At 36.9% G+C, this 23,180-nt stretch overlaps 1 protein-coding gene across 5 annotated transcripts in view; it reads right to left on the bottom strand.

The window, feature by feature from the left end:
• Nucleotides 1-23,180, bottom strand: part of ARID1B (AT-rich interaction domain 1B) — a 409,096-nt gene that overhangs the window by 238,777 nt on the left and 147,139 nt on the right. For all 5 annotated transcript variants that reach the window (XM_065931065.1, XM_065931063.1, XM_065931067.1 and 2 more), the window contains exon 4: nt 22,823-22,933. In XM_065931065.1, the coding sequence (XP_065787137.1) occupies nt 22,823-22,933 (111 nt within the window). The remainder of the gene's footprint in view (nt 1-22,822; nt 22,934-23,180) is intronic.

Here is a 23,180-nt window from a genome sequence, read left to right on the forward strand (position 1 = left end):
ATCCTGTACACGTGCACGAATGAGTTACATTTAAATGCTAGTTCAGAATGCACTGTAAATCAATGATTTATAATGCCAAGAACGTGAAAGCCTTAATGTAAATAAGCACATTATTTTCACCAAATCCACTTTGGAGTAAAAACATAACTGCACAGGATCCATGATCTAGAACTGCACTGCCTAATAATGGTGGCTATTACCCACATGCGGTTATTTAAATTTAATTAAAATTTAAAATTCAATTGCTCACACTAGCTGTATTCAAGTGCTATATAGCAACACGTGGCTATTGGAGAACACAGATATGGAATATTTCCAACGCTGCAGAATGTTCTATTGGACAGTGCTGATCTAGAATATCCAAAAGTTCCTATAACATAAATTTTTGCTACAAATGCTATAAACAGGGAAATATTCAGAACCAAAACTCACCCATACTTTCCCTTTGGGGGAGATTCATTTAATGAAACTCTCATTTAGACTTTCAGTGGAGTCAGAATTTGCCCTTCCCTCACCTCAAATTCAAGCCAAAGCTGCTGGTCAATTAGAGAAGCTTAAGGGTCACCAGACACACAGTGCCTACTAAAGGATGGAGAAGGGAATCATGTCCCTAGAGACCACCTCTAGAGGACTATTTCCACCTGCCTTCTGTGAAGCAGCAATGGTCTGAAGCAATTTTTGTTTTCCAGTGTACAAAACTTAGTGTCAGATTTTTCATTTGTGAGTGTTCTGCCTCCCTGGTAGCTCTCTCTAGAACTAGAACCCTGGCAACTGGAGAGAAAGAAGGTGTGCATATGGGTGTGGGGAGGGAGGAGATGGCTTATTATTTAAAACAAGTCTAAGCAGAAATTGTGTACCTACCCTCCACGAATACATGAAAGGGCCTGGGACCCATTCACAAAAGAATGTCTTTTTTGTTAATGACCCACTAGGCTCACCCTTCCCGTTTCCTGGCACAGGCAGTGCTGAGCAAGGACGCAAAGCCCCCTATCCTAAGAAGCAGGTACTCTGGTCTCTGTCCCAGTACCAGGCCCTCAGCACACATCTTCTCCAAGGTTTGGATGCTCAGAAGACACTACACCCATTTTAACTTCCCCAGTACCCAGAACCGCCACAGTTCTGGACAGCTGCTGATGAAAAGTGAGGCCTGAGGCATGTGTCAGATACACAGATAAATACAAAGAAATATGGAAGTAGTAGAAGAGTTAGAGGAGGTCCATGCACCCACTACCTGCTATCTCCAGTGACCATCCTAACAGAATAGGCCATGGCTTCTGGGTCTCATTACCTGAAATCTTAGGCTGCTCAAATGGGATGGCTTCGTTTCTAAGACTCCCAACAACCAGGGAGACTCTCTTCTGCCTTGGACCTATGACAGTCGGGCTTCTGTTTCTACGGCCTTTCTGGGAATGAACACAAGTTGCTCTACCTTTTTTACATGTTTATCTTGAATATTTCTCGTGGATATAGAGAAAAAGCCAATGCATACAATCGGCTGCAGCAATGTTAACTGATTTACAAAGTAGATTCTCTTCTCTCACAGAGAGTTAGGTTTGATAAAACTAAAATTATCTAAGTAGCAAATTATGTATAACTTTCAATATTATAAAGCTTTCATATGTATTATTTCATTGCAAAAATCATGTATAACCCCAAATGAATAATTCTGAAAAGTAGTACTATAGCATACACAATAGGAATATGCTTCTACTTGTTCTGGACACCCACCCTAGCCACTGACCAAGTGTCTTAAGATAGTGCTGTGGTTAATACGTTGGGTGTGACCTAGAATATATTTATTATACTTGGATGAATGGCAAAACCAGAATGTTAAAAAGTTCTGCATTTGGTCCATTTAATTTTTTATATCAAGAGCTATTATGAGATAAAATTGACAGATGACACAAAGTAGGAATTATACTAAATAGCTGTATATTGTCACCTTGCTTATTTAACTTATATGCAGAGTACATCAACAGAAACACTGGGCTGGATGAAGCACAAGCTGGGATCAAGATTGCTGAAAAAAATATCAATAACCTCAGATATGCAGATGACACACCTTTATGGCAGAAAGCAAAGAAGAACTAAAGAGCCTCTTGATGAAAGTGAAAGAGGAGAGTGAAAAAGTTGGCTTAAAGCTCAACATTCAGAAAACTAAGATCATGGCATCTGGTCCCATCACTTCATGGGAAACAGATGGGGAAACAGTGGAAACAGTGAGATACTTTATTTTCTTAGGCTCCAAAATCACTGCAGATGGTGATTGTAGCCATGAAATTAAAAGACGCTTGCTCCTTGGAAGAAAAGTTATGACCAACCTAGACAGCATATTAAAAAGCAGAGACGTTACTTTGCCGACAAAGGTCCAAGCTATGGTTTTTCCAGTAGTCACATATGAATGTGAGAGTTGGACTATAAAGAAAGCTGAACACCAAAGAATTGATGCTTTTGAACTGTGGCGGAGAAGACTCTTGAGAGTTCCCTGGACTGCAAGGAGATCAAACCAGTCAATCCCAAAGGAAGTCAGTCCTGAATATTCACTGGAAGGACTGATGTTGAAGCTGAAACTCCAATACTTGAGTCACTGAATGCAAAGAACTGATTCACTGGAAAAAGACCCTGATGCTGGGAAAGATTGAAGGCAGGAGGAAAAGGGGATGACAGAGGATGAGATGGTTGGACGGCATCACTGACTCAATGGACATGAGTTTGAGCAAGTTCCGGGAGTTGGTGATGGACAGGGAAGCCTGGCGTGCTGCAGTCTATGGGGTCATAGAGAGTTGGACACGAATGAGTGACTGAACTGACTGACAATGGATGATACAGGATCCAACTACACATGAGCAGGCTTGAACTATGACCTCAGAAGACCACATTCAGAAAGGGTAAATGTGAAAACTACACTTGGGTTCAGGTACAGGATGGATGAGACCTATGCCTTAGAAGTATGAATAGTTCCCACTAGAGTGCCAGTGTGGGATGCAGCTGTTATACAACTTGGCCCCCTTGCATCATAACAGTCCAGAAAAAGTGGTTGGCAGGCTGGCTCTATACTAGCCATAACTTTGGAGTATTTAGTTTAGTTTTGGATTCATATTTCAAGGTGCTTACACAAAAATGAAATTTATGAAAGAGTTAAGAACATGGTAATAGAGGGACTTGAACCCACATAATTGGTAAAATACTTAAAGGAACAAGTTAGTCAGCCTAGTGAAAACTCAGTTAAAAAAGATCTTCAAATATATGAATAACCATGATATAGAAGACAGATATAGATTTATTTTGTGTGGTTTAAAGACACAGAAATAGAATACAAATCCTAGGGAACATTTCAAGTTACTATGAGGAAGAATTCCCTAACAATTTAAATTATCCAAAATAAAATACTTTATGAAGTAGTAATTTCCACTGCAAAAGGCATTCAAAATTATATTTTAGAAGCAATTTACATATCAGGTAGGGAGAAGCATGTATATATTTTATGAACTTTTAAGATTCACCATGATTGTAATGACAAAATAACAAGAATCAACAAATCACATGTAAATATAAGCAGCTGTCTTCAGATCAGATTTAATAAGCGAGAGAATATAAATTATTAAAACTTGAAAAGTTATATGCACTAAAACCTTTATAAGATGTCCCATAGTTCCCCACAACTGTAGAGTCTCTCCCTCAATATCCCATGTGAGGGAATAGTGTAAGAGAAGGATTAAACAGAAACCTGAAACAAAAGAAACATTGAAAAATAAAGTTACTGTTGCAATTCACAGGAAAAGACTGATCAATTATCACTGCTTTATTCAGAGCTTTAAAAAATATACATCATTCATTTTCAATATTTTGAAAGCTTAGTTCCTCCTCAGAACTTTGTCTCCTCTGAAATCTTGCAAGATAAGGCCCACAATGAGTTAAGTCCAAAAATAAAGGAGCAACAGAGCAAATCTGACTGCATGTTTGAAAAAGCCTATAAAATGTTACAAGCAAAACAGGAAAGCCTGTGTTAATAATGCATAAACCAAAAGAGGAAAAAAAAAACCTACCCATTTAATGGAATAATGCTTTTATCCTTGCAGTTAAAATGAAATAAACCATGACTATTAATCTAGTAAGACCATGTAAAAATGCAATTTTTAAACATTTACTAAAAGGGGGTAGTTCAGTAACCACTCTAAAAATCAAGGCCTTGTGTACAGCAGCATTTAAACGCTAAATACCAATCTCCTGTCTGTGGACGCCATTACCCACCCTGTCGCCATAGCAACGCTAACAGTATGCCTGACTTCAAAGACAAAGATGTAATTTCAGACTTCCAGCAGCCAGAGGGAGTGGTAAGAATACTCTACCCAGGCGGTGTCAGCTGATGATAAATTATAAAAATATCCAGGAAGGTTATGAGGCGGACTGTACCATATATTCTCATATTCCTGGGGGAAGACTTACATTAGTCAAACACACTAGGAGACAGCAAGAGTAAAACAAAAAGTAAACAAGAAAGAATCTCAATGGAATTTGATTTTTTTTTTCTTTTTTTAAAATTACATGGTACAGACTTCTGCCTTCCTTTTCTCTTGCTCCCGGGAGAAAATAAAAATAGCTTCCACCATCCTGTTTCTCATTCAAATTAAGAGTGACTGAAGAAGTGCATGGATGTTCCAAAGGACTTGCAAAACCACCTCCGTAACTGCTACTCCTACCTTTGTGAACTCCAGCACTTGTCAAACATTGTTTTAAGCTCAAGCAGCCAGCTAAGGGAGCAGAATCGATTTGTGCACTTCACCTACTGGAGAACAGCCACCCAACTCTTGGAGCTGTTTTCCAACCACCCAGTCTATTCCCAACATACTCAAGATATTTTTCTAAGCCCTTTGAAGGGAAATATCCTTAGAAAAAATTTTGCCAATTTTTAGATTTTTGTGTCTTAAAAGGAAAAAAAAACATAAAGCTGACACGCTATTTCATGATTTTGCAGCTGAACAACTTTTAAAAGCACAAACCCTTATAAGCTGAGAAAGCCACAAAATCCTGAGCAAGTAATTTTCCTACAGGCAATAAAATACTGACAAAGCTATGACAAACCCAGACAGCGTATTAAAAAGCAGAGACATCACTTTGCCAACAAAGGTCCATCTAGTCAAAGCTATGGTTTTTCCAGTAGTGATGTACGGACATGACAGCTGGACCATAAAATAGGCTGAGCGCTAAAAGAACAGATGCTTTTGAACTGTGGTGCTGGAGAAGACTCTTGAGAGTCCCTGGGACAGCAAGGAGATCAAACCAGTCACTCTTATAGAAAATCAACCCTGAATATTCATTCGGAGGACTGATGCTAAACCTGAAGCTCCAATACTTTGGCCACTTGATGTGAAGAGCTGACTCAGTGAAAAAGAGCCTGATGGTGGGAAAGATTGAGGGCAGGAGGAGAAGCGGGCAACAGAAGATGAGATGGTTGGATGGCATCACCAACTCAATGGAGATAAGTTTGAACAAACTCTGGGAGGTAGTGAAAGACAAAGAAGCCTGGCCTGCTGCAGTCCATGGGGTTGCAAAGAGTCAGACATGACAGTGACTGAACAACAACAACAAATGAAATACAAAACTTGGAGTTAAAGTCTTTTTGAAGATTCATTCTCTGTAAGGAGGAACTACCAAAATACTAGGACTTGTTTTTACTTGAAAGAGGTTATGAATGACTCGAAAGGCCAGCAAATGAACAGAGGTCGTTGTATTATAATGCTATGCTCTTAAGTTTTCTTCTCAAATTCAGTTTATTGGTTTGTATGTGTGTGCTCAGCTGTATCTGGCTCTTTGCAACCCCAAGGACTGTAGCCCTCCAGGGTCCTCTGTCCATGGAATTTTCCAGGCAAGAACACTGGCATGAGTAGCCATTTACTAAAAGTCCCATTTCTTTACAGGAGAGGAGCGTAATACAGCTGTCCCTTTTCGACAGATCTAAAGGGCCCACTCTGTTCTCCAGCCCTGCTAAGGCTGCTGAATGACCAAAAAGGAAAGATAAGTTGTGGACTGAAAACAGTCTGCTGTCAAGATCCTTTTCAGCTCCTGGGTCACTGGCCTGCTACCCATACCCACTCTCTGTAAAGCACAAGACACAACCACCAAAACAGAGCTGTTCTCTCACGGCCAGTCCTGGGAGCTGGGAGCGGGGGGCGGTGTGGGGCGCGTGGTGGTGCAGATATAGATACATCACACCTGTTTTAACATTCCTCCCAGCTATAACTCTGAAGGAACTAGACACATTATGGATTTATTCTTTTTCTCCTGAAAACCACATCTCCAACTTTATAGTGAATTCAAGCCAGGAGGGCCAAGAAAAATAAATTGCATAAATTTTGCCATGAGATATAAATGGGAGTAATGATAATTAAGCCATTTAGTGTAATGTTGTATTGTAAAATTTAGGATATCACCAGCCTCATCAATTAATCTTAAGTCCAAATGTCTCTTATAACCCAACGATTATCAATCTTCTCCCATAAAAACAAACAACAGGAAAATGCCAAAGTACAAAACAAAATATCATTTATCCTTCAAAAAATTTATAAAATATAGTATCTTTACAACTGAACTATTTTCTCACTAAATGACTTTCATTCTATAAGATATAATATGCTTACAAAATAATTCTTTTTAAAAATGACTCTGAAATGAAAATGGTTCAATAAGCTACTCATTTGGACAAAACTGCTGAATTAAAAAAAAAAACACCTGAATTTATAATTTTGACACTTGAGCAAGTTATAGAAAAAAAGAGCCAATCATTCATTTGTGTGGCAGGATGCCTAATGCAGACCCTGGATAATCATCCCAATTTAAGAAGAAAACACTTGCTTAATATTATAAAAACCCAGAAAACCCATATTATGGCATTATTCACTATTTTAACAGGATAATTTTACATGTTCTTTTATAGCATATTCCTTTTAAAAAGTAATAGGGGAAAAGTGATATTCCCTTGTTTAAAAATGTTTTTTCATTGTTTATAAATTACATAGCCTCATTCCCCCCAGTCTACCTGGTAGTAAGGAATGCAGCCTTGAATTTATTTCTGGCACTGCATTATCATGGTTTGCTTGTGTGTACCTTTTTAAAACATTTTTAAAAAATTTGTATTCCACTTTCAGTAGTTTAAACAAATACTTTACTGTAGGTCAACTCAAACCTTTTTTAGAAGAACCCAGGTTGTAAATTCTATATAAAAACATCCTAGGAAATGAAACCCTCTCTCACAACAGGACTCTTTTGAGTTAAAAGAGGCCATTGGTATATTTCAAAATAAACAAATTTATTTATAATTCATAGGAACACATGTTGAAAGACATCCAAGCTGTTTTTTAAAACACTTTTGTACATGAAAAAAAATCTATATTCTTAAATGTGGTCACTAAGTTATACAATATCTGGGTCACACTTTATGTTGGAATGCCACAATATAAAAAAATTCAGTCACAGAGGCCAAAAAATGTATTAATTACATTAAACTTTATATATTTTAATAAGAAACTAGGTTTGTAATAGTTATAGGTAAATTCAGAAGTAAAACTGGTCAGTTTAATGGTCAGTATAATGAAAAAGCAGGAGCTTCCCAAGTGGTGCTAGAGGTAAAGAATCCACTTGCCAATGCAGGAGACATAAGAGACACGGGTTTGATACCTGAGTTGGGAAGATCCCTAGGAGGAGGGCATGGCAACCCACTCTAGTACTCTTGCCTGGAGAATCCCATGGACAGAAGAGACTGGCAGGCTATGATCCATAGGGTTTCGCAAAGAGTCGGACACAACTTAAGCAACTTAGCATGCACATATAACAAGATAGTAATGTTGAAAAAAAGTACAGTATCTAAATCTATTTATAATTGTAAAGTCATATTCATTCCTTCTATCATTTGTCCTATCACTAGCTTCCACTGCTGGCTAAACAGGACTGACTTATGAATTAACCATTTGCAAAAGTGCCTTATTTAGGATGCATACTTTAAACATCAATAAATACAACTCTCTGAAAGAGCAATAATGAAAAACCAGGTGTTTCTCCTGTGCAAAATAACACCTGATTCACAACATATTTATTTAACCTCACTGAAATCAGCTGAGATTAAAAAAGCAGAATTCAAAAGGTATTATTTTCTACATCAATTAGGCATGTCACTAGATAGAGACACAGACAGTGTGTTATATATTTGACTTAAAAGGATATCTTGTTATTTCACATGTGTACATGGCATGCTCATTTGCTAAATCATGTCCAACTCTTTGAGAGCTCACAGACTTTGTAGCCTGCCAGGCTCCTCTGTCCATGGGATTCTCCAGGCAAGAATGCTAGAATTGGTTGCCATTTCCTTCTCCAGGGGATCTTCCTGATCCAGGGATCAAACCTGCATCTCCTGCATTGGCAGGCGGATTCTTTACCATTGTGCCACCTGGGAAGCTCCTAAATTGTTACAGAAAAGAACAAACACTAATACGTTAGTGAAATAATTAAAATTTTATTTTTATTACATCTAATATAAAATTTTAAACAAGGAGGCAATCAATAAATGATTGTTAAATGTAGTTGAATTTTTCCATGTAAAGTGACATCTTGTGCCTTAATTGAGGGTGTCAACATTTAGGCATGCTAGTTCAGGAGAAGCATAAATGCAGTAACTGTGAAAAGTAAAAACTTGGGGAAATTTGAACTGATTCATATTCATTCAAGGATGCTCATGAATTGATAAAACCGCTTTATTTTTTAAAAAAGAAGGACTTTTAGGTTTAACAATCAAAGTTTATAAGGACACTGAGGAGTGTGCACATAGGCAGCTGCTATAATGGAATAAGATACAGACTCAATGTAATTCTGCTGCTGTTGAACTGTGAGGCAAGTTACCTGCCATTTTGAGTCTCTATTTTCACATTTGGGAAACAGAATTTTTAAAATCCTGAAATCAAATTAAATATATAAAAATACACACATTTTAAGAACCCATTTATATTAAACCTTTGCTCTGCGTGTAGGAAGTGAAAATGACAGCACTTTAAAAAGTAAAGAAAAACGTGGAGGGGGAGTAGGGGGGACTTGACAAAAAAAACAAGAGAGTATCCCCTTAGAGTTCAAGGCAATATCCCACTTCCTCAGCTGGGATTCCAATGTATCACAGAAACTCTTGGTGCCCAAAGGGTCAATGATTTCTAAAATAAAAGAGAACATCTTTCAAAATCAGCATGTTAAAACTAGGTTCCCTTCCCCTCACACAGTCACCATCAGAAGAAAACACACACTGCCCCCCACCTGCCACCACAAGACACAAATTTGTATACTAGGCTCACAAACACACATACTCAAAATGAGCTATGGAAAGAAGAAATTATAATGAGATAACTAAGGAATGTTCCTCCAAAATGAATTGGTACAGCAAGAAAAAAGTCTAAATCATTCAAAAGTAAACCAAACACAGCAATATAAAACAACCTGGACCTATCTAAGGAAAGTAACATATTAGGATACAACTTACTACACTATCCTAAAAGCAAAGAAAATGAAACCAGCCATGAATGTCAACTGAAGGAAAAAAAAAACACAAAAACTATAAAGTTTCATCTATTTCTTGAGATTTTACTCTTTTGTCTTATTCCAATTAGAGTTAGAAACTCTCTGGAATGATCTGCTGAGTTATTTATACAAACTCTGATATGATAGTCTTCAAATCATCTCCAAGAATTTAAATGAAATGTAAAGTTAAAGCCTATGCAACCATTTTTAACTCATATAAAGAACTATACAAGAAATAAGGCTGTGGGAGCAAAGCTGACTTGCTTTCTTATAAGAGCTTTAGAATTCCAGCACAGTTATTCAGTTATTACGCTTTTTAATCTCAAAAATCTCTAGGTATTCTTTTCTCCCCAAAGCAACTCCCCACCTCCATTTCTGTGTTTGTCACCAACACTATCATACCTCTTGGTCACTAAGCTCAAAAATCTTAAACGCATCCACCATTCACCCCTCCTTTTATTTCCACAACAGTCTCCCTTTGCATTCTCACTGCTATCACTTTTTAAAAATGTATTTATTTTAATTGGAGGCTAATTACAATAGGTGGTGGGTTTTGCCATACATCAACATGAACCAGCCACGGGTGTACATGTGTTTCCCCATCCTGAATGCCCCGTCCTCACCCCATCCCTCTGGGTTGTCCCAGAGCACCAGCTTTGAGGGCCCTGCTTCATATATCAAACTTGCACTGGTCATCTACTCTACCTATGGTAATATAATAGTTTGACTCACCTCATTATTGAGATAATACAAGAGCTCTAAAGTTGTGTGTCTCCGGCAGTAGTAAGCACATTTTGAAAATGAAGGCTTTTCATAACTAAAAAGCCTGGTATAATTCACTTGTCTTGGTAACCTGAAAGTCCCAGACATTCAAAAATAGAAGAATGGGGTGGGATGTGGCTTCGACGAGGCAAAACAGATGTCAGGAAGTCCTGTCTTTAAAGTTCATGTACTTTACCTAGGATACTCACTAAAAATCTACTCTGGGACTATTTCTTTTTCTGTTACTAGCAGTTTCCAGGGTTAATTAATTGAAAATTTTACTTATATAAAATAAGATGTTTGAAAATGATACCAAATAAATTATTATATATAATTAATGTATTATTATTTTGAAGCCAAATTTTCTCTAGATATAGATACTTCCAAAAGACCAACCACCTATTTTTAGTGACAGAAGGTATTAAGTGGTTCACTGTACTGAACCACCCAAACCCATGGAAAAAATAGAGGCCAGTGAAAAGGCCTACTTCCATTAGAAAACTCTGAAAAAGGAGAAGAGTATCAGTATCAGGGCAGGTCTCAGACGGAGCAGGAAGACACTGCTGTACTGCCCTGTCACTCAGGGGTCTCCGGGTTCACTCACGCTAGCCTACTTTGAGAGCAGGCATTTACCTGTGGACCAGGTGGTGTCTGTGCTAACCACCTCAACACCATTATGTTCTTTGATAGAAAGAGAAGTAAAGTAACAAGTAAAAGTAAGACTTGTATTAATAGCATAGCATTCTACCCAGATCAAGCCAGCAAGCTCCAAAGCCTTAAAAAACACACAGAAACATAATGTAAAAATGCAGGGGGCCATTAAAACTGGTTTGGGTTCATTAAAAAAAAAAATGGTGGCTTTTATATTCCTGGGTCACTAATATAATTCCACTGGTGATAAATCTCACTTGAGAAAGCAGAGTTATTATTAAATTACTTTATGATATATAAATGTAAACCTGGAGTGTCTGAAGTAAATAGAGTCCTCAGATATAGACTAATAGGGCCTTTCTTTCACCAGCATGAAATTAAAATCCTTCATGCCTTATCATCTTAGTTCAGAAAACTGTCTCCACTGAGTTCCCACTGGTCCAGGAGAAAAAGGCATTAGACTTTGCATTACACAGTGACAAGATTTCACTGTCCTGCAGCTTCTTGGTCATTTTTACCCACCCCCACCCCCCTGCTTTAGCAGGAGTTCATAAAGAACCTGGAATATGTACTACTCAATTTCTCTGTGAACTTATCTCCTCCCTAGATGTCCCTGACTCAAACACCTCAGACTCTCAGACTGATCACATGGGGGGAGAGGGGTACCTCTGCAATTCCTGAGAAGTTGGAGACAAAGTCCAGAAAAAGGCCCATGGCTCCCCAATGACCTAAAAAGTAAGACTAGGCTCTCAGTTGCTGCTGAGTCGCTTCAGTCGTGTCCGACTCTGTGTGACCCCAGAGACGGCAGCCCACCAGGCTCCCCCGTCCCTGGCATTCTCCAGGCCAAGAATACTGGAGTGGGTTGCCATTTCCTTCTCCAATGCAATTAGGCAACTCCCACATCCCTATATCCCTAAGGGTTTTCCTAGTAGCTCAACTGGTAAAGAATCCGCCTGCAATGCAGGAGACCCTGGTTCAATTCCTGGGTCAGGAAAATCCGTTAGAGACGGGATAGGCTACCCACTCGAGTACTCTTGGGCTTCCCTCGTGGCTCAGCTGGTAGAGAATCTGCCTGCGATGCAGGAGACCAGGGTTTGAAAGATCCCCTGGAGAAGAGAATGACTACCCACTCCAGTATTCTGGCCTGGAGAATTCCATGGAGTATACAGTCCATGGGGTCACAGACAGTCGGACATGACTGAGTGACTTTCACTTTCCAATCTTAAATATTTTCAAAAGCAAAAGGCTCCTAAGAATGGGAGAGAAACCACCAAGGGTATACATAGGCCATTACTGACGATTACTAGATGGCTGCCCTTCTCTCATTCAATTTCTTCCTGAAAACAGAGAGTTCATTTTTATCAGTGCTTTTCTTATATACCAACAAAGAAAGCCTTTAATGTAAAATCTAGAAGTTGGAACATGCTCTAACATTTACTTTTCAGACACACATATTCTGAGCAGTGACAAGGACTACTCAAAATCAGAACCTTTCTGAGACTCAGCTCTGTTTCCCATTCAGCATTACCATTACAACAGGTTTCCAGTTCAAAATATACTATTTTATTAAAACAAAGCCATCGTTCCTTCCATGCAAGTCATTATAAGCTGTTCACTTTCATTTCTGTGAGAAGGGAGGCAAGTAATACAAACTGCTTCTTTCCAATGAATCATTTTTATAATGATCTGATAGTAAAAAATAATTACAGTTAAACATTTATATCAGTCTAGTCTACTAATCTGGAGAAGGGAATGGCAACCCACTCCAATATTCATGCCTGGAGAATTACATGGACACAGTCCACAGGGCTGCAAAAAGTCAGACACGACTGAGCGACTAACACTTTCACTTTTAGTCTAATAATCAAGTACTACTTAAAACAAGAGAACTCAAGAAAATAAGTGAATACTAAAGACTATGTGTTCAGTTTTAGAATCAGTCTTCTTACATACACTGTATGTGGACAACATGCACAGATGCACACAGCACACATATTCCAGTGCAAATGAACACTACCCTGAAACACTTTAAACAGTGAATGACAGCCCGATAATGAAATAAAGGGAAAAAACACAACCACCACAGTCTAACCACTGGATAAAATGCAGGTCATAAGGAAAGAGAAAAACATCAGTACCTGGAAGCTCTTTTTTTCCATAAAATTTTTTATGAAGAAAAGTGGTTGTGAAAGCTTAGTCACTTTCTTGTGGCTTAAAGCTTTTTTTCCCCATCTTTTATTCAAGACTTAAACAAAGTTCAGTGGGGCATCAAACTGCCTGTTTTAAATTACAGTCTGTATTTTAAAATAGAATGCATGCACGGCATGTTCCTGAAGCTAGGGGGTGGGAGTGTTATTCACGGAAAATTGAAGGCTTGTTGAGTCAATAATCTTCTTTCACACAGTAACAATTTTCAGCTAAAATTTCTTGACCCAAACAAAGGAAAACAAGACCATTCAGTTATTTTACAACAATTTTGCGAAGGCAGAGAAAAAAGATGAGAGAGAGACAACTCTAAAATCTTACATTGTGAAGGAAGAATAGAAATTTTTGCTCTCAGGTAAGAACCTTCTCTCTATATATTTATTTCCTTTCCTAAACCGACAGTTATTATTAAAAATAGTTACCTCCACTTCAAAAGAAAAATAAGAGCAATTAACCAGTCCATAAATGCTACTATGAGTTCATGCTGGTTACATATCTCTTGTTACATAAAACAGACCTGTGCCTCCAGTTACATACAAAGTAGATCTCTGCAAATTAAAATATACTTCCCAGCTAACTTGGCTAATATAAAGTTCAATGCATTCAAAGTCTTAACAATGGCTATGCCTGTATAATCTGGAGGAAGCCCACTACCCATCTAGCAGGGCAGAACAGGAGAGAAGCACTAGGAGGAAAAGGGGGAGGCTTTCTAGCTCAACATGCCAAAAACTACCATTTGTAGAAACAGAAACAGTAGGTTAAAATAAGAAAGGGTACTTCTGAACATCACTCATTTTTTTGTTCTCACATAAAATATCAAAATTAAAACTCGAAGAAGCTACACTGCCAATGACCTACTTATTTAAAAGTTCTTATGTAAATTCTATTATGAAAATACTTACTGAAAACATAATAAATACTATGAAAAGATTCTAGTCTGTTGGGGTGAGAGGGAGAGGCAAGACAACTATAAAATAATAAGAGGATGACTAGTAAATGCCATAAAGGATAAAAAAGTTCAAAAGACTCAACAAAAATGGATTAAATCGTATTTTGAGGCCCCATGCCCACATATAAGAATCCCTCACACACAATGCTTTTTGTGGTTGTACAAAAGTCTTAACACTGCTGCCTGCCCCCTTCTGTTCAGAGACCGTCCCTCTGGTAAGACAGGCTTATGTCCAGGTATGATTCCGTGGCTGTTTGCAGACAGAGTTGAGAGTTACATGCTTTCCAGCCTGTGAGGCCACAGAGAAGGCTCCATGGTATCACACAGGCCCCTTGAAGAGCCAAAAGCTGGTCAGAACCTCCCAGTCTCCCCTTTGTTACAGCAAAATATGTATGTCGACTTTTCTATTAGCCAGGAATATCTGCATTTATCATCCCTTACTTAATGAGCCTCATTTATCAACTAGAGATCATAGTTATCCTTCTATTATCAAAACCAATATCCTGAAAATCAGTTATGTTTCAGCCTCTCTTCATCTCCAATTTTATCTACTGTGTATTTTTTATGGGAATCCATTTTTTTTTTTAAATTGACAGTTCCATAAAATGGGTTAAAATTCATTTCCCCCATATTTTAAATGGAAAGCCTCGGAATATTATGTGAAAAGCTCTGCAGGGGGATATGCTTAGTTAAAACATGCTTTTAAAAATTAGATGAATTTTTAAAAATAACACTTTGCCACTAAGCAAATATCTCAGCTATAAGGAACTTAGAATTATCCATGTATTTCAAAAGGACTGAAAGATCTCAATTTAGAAACACTTTGCACACAACCATTTGAGTTATTTAAAAACAAACTATAGTTCTTTTTAAATATTTATTTATTCAGACTTTCCATATATTTAGCCTGCTGTAACCTGGAAGAAATCCAAACTGGTGAGGTTTTATTGAACATTCATTTACAGAACAAACATTTAAGTGGAAGATTGTTTTGAAAGAGGGAAAAACATACCTTCCCACTTCCTACAACTTCTTACCTTGCTCAAGTTCAACTATTTCCTCTATTTTAAAAGTATCACAAAAATACTGTGGAGAATAAAATTACAGATTATCACATTTTAAAGAAATAATCCATGTTAGAAAATAAACATCTGTTAAAGTCACTATCATTTTTCCTAAATTAGGGCTTTCAAGCACGGTCTTTTCATATTTCTCTCAAATTTAATCTGAAAAAAGTCGATATCTCCATATAGCATAGATCAGAGGCTAAATTTACATTTGTAAATATGGTACATCCTAGTTAAGAAATGGAGTGTACTGTGCTCCATTTAACACTTCTCCAAGGTATTAAAATGTGTCTCTACTTTCAGTCTCAGAACGGTGCCAAATGGTTAACCGTGTCTATGGCCACTCGTGTGGACAAGACACACCCTAAGGGAACCCCCTTGCTCCCTTCACCAGGCACCCACTTCTCTTATGACACCAAGACTCAACACAGTCTAAAGACACTTAGGAAACAGCGATAACCAACACCTGACGTCTTCAGCTGCACATGGGGATAATCAATGCTGAACAATGAGATAAGGGAACAGGAGATTAAACTTCTCTTTTATTAACTTGTTCAGGATGATTTGAGATCAATCAACGAACGACAGTTATGCTCTTAACCTTTTAACCTTTAAATCAAGCTCAAGATACAAATAAAAAACTTTTTTGAAAAAGTTCATTCAGTAGCCATACAATGAATTCTTACTTGACAGATTTTAAGTTTTACAAAATCCTGCCAACTAATAGGCTAAGATCATCTTAATAATCTGTATTCTTAGATGGGTTGAGAACTTGGTAAAATGCAAAACCCAGTTTTAAAAAATGCTCCATTTACTAAAGCTTTTTCCAATAGTTTCTAATCATTCATAGGAACTATATTATCAAATCCATACACTTAAAATGTTTTCACAGCATACTACTTTTCTTATATGCTTCCAAAGTACATGACAATTCACCCCTAACCCCACATATGTCACTAAAGATTAATAAAACAAACGCACACATAGAGTACTCTTTTTCAGTAAAGGCAAATGATTACATGCTCTGTTACTAATGCCTAACTCCAAAGAATATTCCTGGTAATAAGAGCTTTCCAATCATTCTCTTTCAGGCATCCAACATCCTGTTTAACATTATTTCAAAGAACATCTAGCATTTACTACCTCCTTCCTTTCACAAAGTGGAAAAAAATGTTTTATGTAATCCTCAATACTTCCTTCTAATTGCAAACTCAACAGAAGTGTCATAAGCACTATTCCACAGGACATTTAGAGTTTTTACTAAACTTGGAAAGATCAAACCCTTTTCATGCCAACCTCTTTAAATGTTTCCTATTTAAGGAAGAAAAGGTCAGAAAGAGGTTTTAAATGACCTGATGGGCCTTCAAAGGCCTTTTGAATTATGACTGACATTAGTCTGTATCTCAGGTAAACAGAATAATGCGCCTGCTATGAGAAATACAAACCAGTGGCAGGTCACTCTAAAGAAAAAACAAATTAAATTATTTTTAAACTGAGGAGTATCAGCAACTCTTCAGATCCCTAGAGGAGAGAGCACTATTTGCTTAAAACAAGGAAGATAAAAATTCAAAACCTGTTTTTAAAATTTTTTATTTATACTTATAAATAATTCATTAGCAACATGTTTTCTGTACTGTACTACTGAAATTATGATTACTGTTTGTCAATTTATTTTCATGATTAAGAATATATATTACTAAGAAAATAATGTTTTCACACTATTTTTAGATTAATAATACAAAAGTGCCCACTTTTTCTTGGAGCTTAAGGTTATCGAAGTAAACTCAAATGTCATATTAAAATAAAAGAAAATAGTTTTAAGAATAAAACTATCCTGCCAATACAGATACCACATTAGTATAATCTTTTAGAATAAGCAGCATATGGAGGATATACGCTCTTTGGATATCAATTTGATACCGTGGAAAAGATTCTATAAGCAATTAAAAGGAAAATTCTGAAGCTCGGGGAAGAATGTATTTAAAAATTCTTACATAAATTCTATTAGAAAACACTTACTGAGTAAAACATAATAATTAGATATGAACCTAACAGAGCAGAAGATACTCAAAAGAGGTGGCAAGAATACACAGAACTATACAAAAAAGATCTTCATGACCCAGATAACCATGATGGTGTGATCACTCACCTAGAGCCAGACATCCTGGAATGTGAAGTCAAGTGGGCCTTAGGAAGCATCACTACAAAGCTATTGGAAGTGATGGAACTACAGCTATTTCAGATCCTAAAAGGTGATGCTGTGAAAGTGCTGCAAACATGCCAGCAAATGTGGAAAACTCCGCAGCGGCCACAGGACAGGAAGAGTTCGGTTTTCATTCCAACCCCAAAGAAAGGCAGTGCCACAGAATGCTCAAACTACTGCACAACTGCACGCATTTCACACACTAGCTAAGTAACGCTCAAGATTCTTCAAACCAGGCTTCAACCGTACATGAACTGATATTCCAGATGTTCAAGCTGGATTTAGAAAAGGCAGAAGAACCAGAGATCAAGTTGCCAACATCCGTTGGATCATAGAAAAAGCAAGAGAATTCTAGAATAACATCTATTTGTCCTTCATTGACTATGCTAAAGCTTCAGTGTGGATCACAACAAACTGTGGAAAATTCAAGAGAAGGGAATGACCTGACCACTTGATCTGCCTCCTGAGAAACTTGTACACAGGTCAAGAAGCAACAGTTAGAACTGGACATGAAACAATGACCTGGTTCCAAATTGGGGAAGGAGTGTGTCAAAGCTGTATACTGTCACCTTGTTTATTTAACTTATATATGCTGGAATCAAGATTGCCAGGAGAAATATCAATAACCTCAGATATGCAGATGATGCCACTCTTATGGCAGAAAGTGAAGAGGAACTAAGAGCTTCTTGATGAAAGTGAAAGAGGAGGGTGAAAAAGTTGGGTTAAAACTGAACATTCAGAAAACTAAGATCATGGCATCCAGTTCCATCACTTTATAGCAAACAGATGGAGAAATAGTGGAAACAGTCAGAGCCTTTCTTTTCTTGGGCTACAAAATGACTGCAGATGGTGATTGCAGCCATGAAACTAAAAGACACTTGCTCCTTGGAAGAAAAGCTATGACCAACCTAGACAGCATATTAAAAAGGAGAGACATTACTTTGCTGACAAAGGCCCACCTAGTCAAAGCCACGGTTTTTCCAGTTCAGTTTGGTTGCTCAGTCATGTCCAACTCTTTGCGATCCCATGGACTGCAACACACCAGGCCTCCCTGTCCATCACCAGCTCCTCGAGTTTACTCAAACTCATGTCCATTGTGGAGAAGGAAATGGCAACCCATTCCAGAACTCCTGCCTGGAAATCCCATGGACGGAGGAACCTGGTAGGGTACAGTCCATGGGGTTGCAAAGAGTTGGACATGACTGAGCGACTTCACTTTCATTTTTCACTTTCATGCATTGGAGAAGAAAATGGCAACCCACTCCAGTGTTCTTGCCTGGAGAATCCCAGGGACGGGGGGAGCCTGGTGGGCTGCTATCTTTGGGGTCGCGCAGAGTCAGACACGACTGAAGCGACTTAGCAGCAGCAGCAGCATGTCCATTGAGTCGGTAATGCCATCCAACCATCTCATCCTCTTCTCCTCCCCCCTTCAATCTTTCCCAGCATCAGGGTATTTTCAAATGAATCAGTCCTTCGCATGAGGTGGCCAAAATACTGGAGTTTCAGCTTCAACATCAGTCCTTCCAGTAGTCATGTATGGATGTGAGAGGTGGACTATAAAGGAAGCTGAGTGCCAAAGAATTGATGCTTTTGAACTGTGGTGTTAGAGAAGACTCTTGTAGAGTCCCTTGGACTGCAAGGAGATCCAACCAGTCAATCCTAAAAGAAATCAGTCCTGAATGATTTCTTTTAGAAATGATGCTGAAGCTGAAGCCCCAATACTTTGGCCACCTGATGCAATGAACTGACTCATTGGAAAAGACCCTGATCCTGGGAAAGATTGAAGGCAGGAGGAGAGGGGGATGACAGAGGATTTGATGGTTGGATGGTATCACCAACTCAATGCACATGAGTTTGAGCAAGCTCTGGGAGTTGGTGATGGACAAGGAAAAGCCTGGCGTGCTGCAGTCCACGGGTCACAAAGAATCAGACATGACTGAGTGATTGAACTGAACTAAAAACATAACAAATACTACAAAAAAGATCCTCGTCTCTTAGGGATGAGAGGGTCAGGCAAGACAACTATGAAAGCAATAAGAGGATTACTAGTAAATGCCATAAGTGATGAAAAAGTTAAAAAGACTAAACAGAAATGTATTAAAATTGTATTTGGGGAATTATCTTAGAGTGCAAATTAAGATATGCTCAATGTTTACAAAATAAAAGTGTTGGTAAGCTATAACAGTTTTTTGATGGCTTCATTTCATATCAATATTAGAGGTAGAACACAACTATAGAATGTGTTAAAATTTTAAGTGGTAATATCCCAAGGAGATAGAATTCTTCAAGCTAATTTTTATATCATATGTTATACACTAAGAATTCTTAATAATGATAACATCAAGGATATATAAACTAATGAACTTCAACAGGAAAAAGGTTATATGATTAAGAGATAAAGAAATCAGTACAGAAATCTTATTAAGGAAGATTTGTTCTGAGCTTAGGTCTGGGTGCATTAAGTGAAAAGTAAACATTACTGGTCATGGCCCCAAGACAGCAAGACAACAAATATTAATTTATCTGTCACTGGCTTTATGTGGATGATCTAAAGAGCCTTGTCAGCCAGAAAACAAAACTGCATTAGCTACTGAAGATCACCAAGAATTTAATGACATGCAAATATAGACAATTACCAATTTAAACAATGGTGAGAGGACAGCTTGCTGAGAGAATCAAATTCTAGATCAAGCATAAGGGAATGCCTTGATTTCTTATAATGGAGAGTTAACTGTATAACAAAAATACACTAAAGAAAATACCAAACATGCAGAGCTATAGGAAAACACTACAAATTCTATGAATCTAACTCAATTTAAGTAAAAAATTAAGAAACAATTACTTTAGAAGCTTCCTTCTTATAGTCACATATACAATGATTATAGAGTTGATTATATATTAGAATAATTTTTACCACATATTCTTAAATGAACAGGTAAGACCCACAATTTGACTCAAAATTACAAAACTAGAGATTAAAAACATAATGGACTGCTTTTAATCTTCAGTAAAAAGACAAAATTTTATCACTGACACTTGAAAAGGAAAAAACACAGCCTAAATCCACAAAGGATCTAATAACCAATTCAGATAAGATAACAAATATACATATTTTCATGGTACTTATTCAATCAATTTACCCAAGTTAGGGAACTAAAATATTTAGTAAGAGTAAAAATACATGATATTAGAGCCACACAGAATAACAACAAATCTCTCCCTCAAACTGTAATTACCTTAGTTTTATATAACATATTGATGCACCATTTACATGAAAAAAAACATATACTTGTAAACCCTACACAGAAAACTTTTCTACACAAACAAAGTCTGTTGAAAGAAAAGTAGAGCACTAAAATTCATTTAAATAAAGCCAGTTTTTTATCTTAACAGACTGAGGGCAAGGGGTTTAAGTAAGTACAACCAACTGCTCTACGATTTTTCCTTTATTCAGTAACTGATGCTTTTATGTACTCACCATAAAACCTAGAAACTTTCATCTCTAAAAAAAGATTACTGAAATGTTATTGAGTCAATCAGCATCCTATTTATCTGTGAGTTACAAAAAACAAAAAGAAAATACCAATAAGGGCATTTCTTTTTTTAATAGCTTCATAAGAAGATTTATATTATGAGCAACCTTAAATCCTCTAAGGGAGGAGGCAAGATAAACATTAAGGAAGAAGGTAAGCCATTATACATATACAAATAGAATAATCCCCAAAAGACTTAACTTGTTGAAGAATATACTGGTTCACTTCCTAAAATACTTTGAGTCTCTTCTCTAATAATCAACTTAAAAAGCAGCATCCCAAAGCAGAACTCTTCAGTTTTCTGGGACTACCACACTTCTTGCCACCCCAACCCTCCCCTAATTATGCTATGGAGTTAGCTGAACATCAACCATTCATTCTAAAGCAAAGCAATGAAAAGAAGCATAGCCTAGTAAGTGACCCAAAAATTCAAATGGATATTAAGAAAGCAGTACACTGCAAACTACTCTTAGACCTATGCAAATAATCGGCATCAATTTATAACAAGCTTTCCAACCGGTAAAAACAGTACACATCAGCAGCCAATGACAAACCTGTAAGGATGGGCTTAGCTAAAACACTAAAAATCTTGAGTAGAAAAAAGTTGAATTCACTGTCCACCTTTCCAAGAGTCAATTTAAATTTCCTAAAGCCACAAGCCAATTTCCAAATATTCAGCAAATGTTGCATTTATCATCAGCAATCACATGCATTTGCAGGCACACCCACAGACACACACACACACTTCAACAAACTGTGGATTATCTGCTGAAGAGAAAAGTTTACAGCATAAAACAAGAGTCCATTACTTTTTTCATTCCTTTAAAAACCAAATAACTAGACAATAAATATTTCAATGCAACTAAAAAAACGACCACAGTAAATTTTACGCACCTCCCACCATAGAAATAAAATTTGTAAAAATTAGAGTTTCAAGTACATGTGCATCAGATGCAAAGATATTACATATCATGTAGCCTCTACTTACCTTCTATTCTAAGGCTACATGTAACTTAGAAATAGGTATGTCACATGTAACATTCTTCACAAATGCTGGTTCTCAAATGTTTAGCAACAATATGATAAATCTTATTTAATGTAAACATATTTGAAATTCAAATTACAATCATGGCTAGTTTGAACTCCTACATTAAATACTATCTCTTAATAGAGATTAAGCAACAACAATAATTCTAAAAATAAAAATATTTTAACAAGAAAATAAATATAAAAACTTGCACACATATATTCTTTTAATTTATAAGGAAAACCTCATTTAAATAAGGTTGCCTATGAGAGGAAAAAGGAAAATTTAGCACAGATGAACTATTAAAGGAAATTAACATGTAACCTGTAACTCAGCTACTACCGTAGTCAACAGACCCAGTACAGTGATTTGCTAATGGAAATATCTATAAGCTATATTTTCCAATTTTAAATTAAAATACTTTTTTTGGGTAAAAAAAGATTAAGTCATTTCTCCTGACATAAAGTCTGAAGAAATTCAAACTACCACTGGATGCTTTATCTCATCATTTATATTATTTGCCAAATGGGAATTTCCTTTCCATTTAACTCTTACATAGACACCTCTGTTCTGAATCACTACCAGAAAGCAACATGTTATGCAAAGCACAACTGTACAACAGTAACATCTTTCTGCCACAAAACTCATCAGCCAAATAAAGGCTTCCAACTGGATTCAGAGATACCTACAGCATTGGACTCGAAGAGACCTACTTCCTTTAAGAAGGAAATGCACAAAAATTAATAAATCACAAATACATCTGAAATTTAGAAACTTCTCCCAAGTCTTAATATAAAGTACAATGAACAAAAGCAAATGCTCATTTTAGAAATCCATAACTCATTGCATTTCCAAATCAATTAACTGTCTTACTGGTAAACTTGATGGTCTTTCTTGTTGTATTAAGTTCAAGTCTTCATGGTTAGGTTTTCCAGAAGCCAGAGGAGGTTGAGACCTAGTTCCATAGCCTTCCTGAGACATATCCTAAACAAACACAAATATAAAGAAATATCTCAATGAATTATAAGCTTTTTTGGTAATTAAGATGAAGGCTTATCACAAAGTATCAATTTATGTTACTTTAAGCAGACATATAAATATAATTATCACTTCTCTAACACTTTCTCAGAAGCAAAAATAAAATACAAGAAGGCAGCATATCATCAAGAGCAAAAACACATATAAATAACAATTAAATTTATTATGCAACCATACAAACTAAACACTGTAT

This window comes from Muntiacus reevesi, chromosome 3 (genome assembly GCF_963930625.1).
Source record: "Muntiacus reevesi chromosome 3, mMunRee1.1, whole genome shotgun sequence".
In the NCBI taxonomy this organism is placed as follows: Eukaryota; Metazoa; Chordata; class Mammalia; order Artiodactyla; family Cervidae; genus Muntiacus; species Muntiacus reevesi.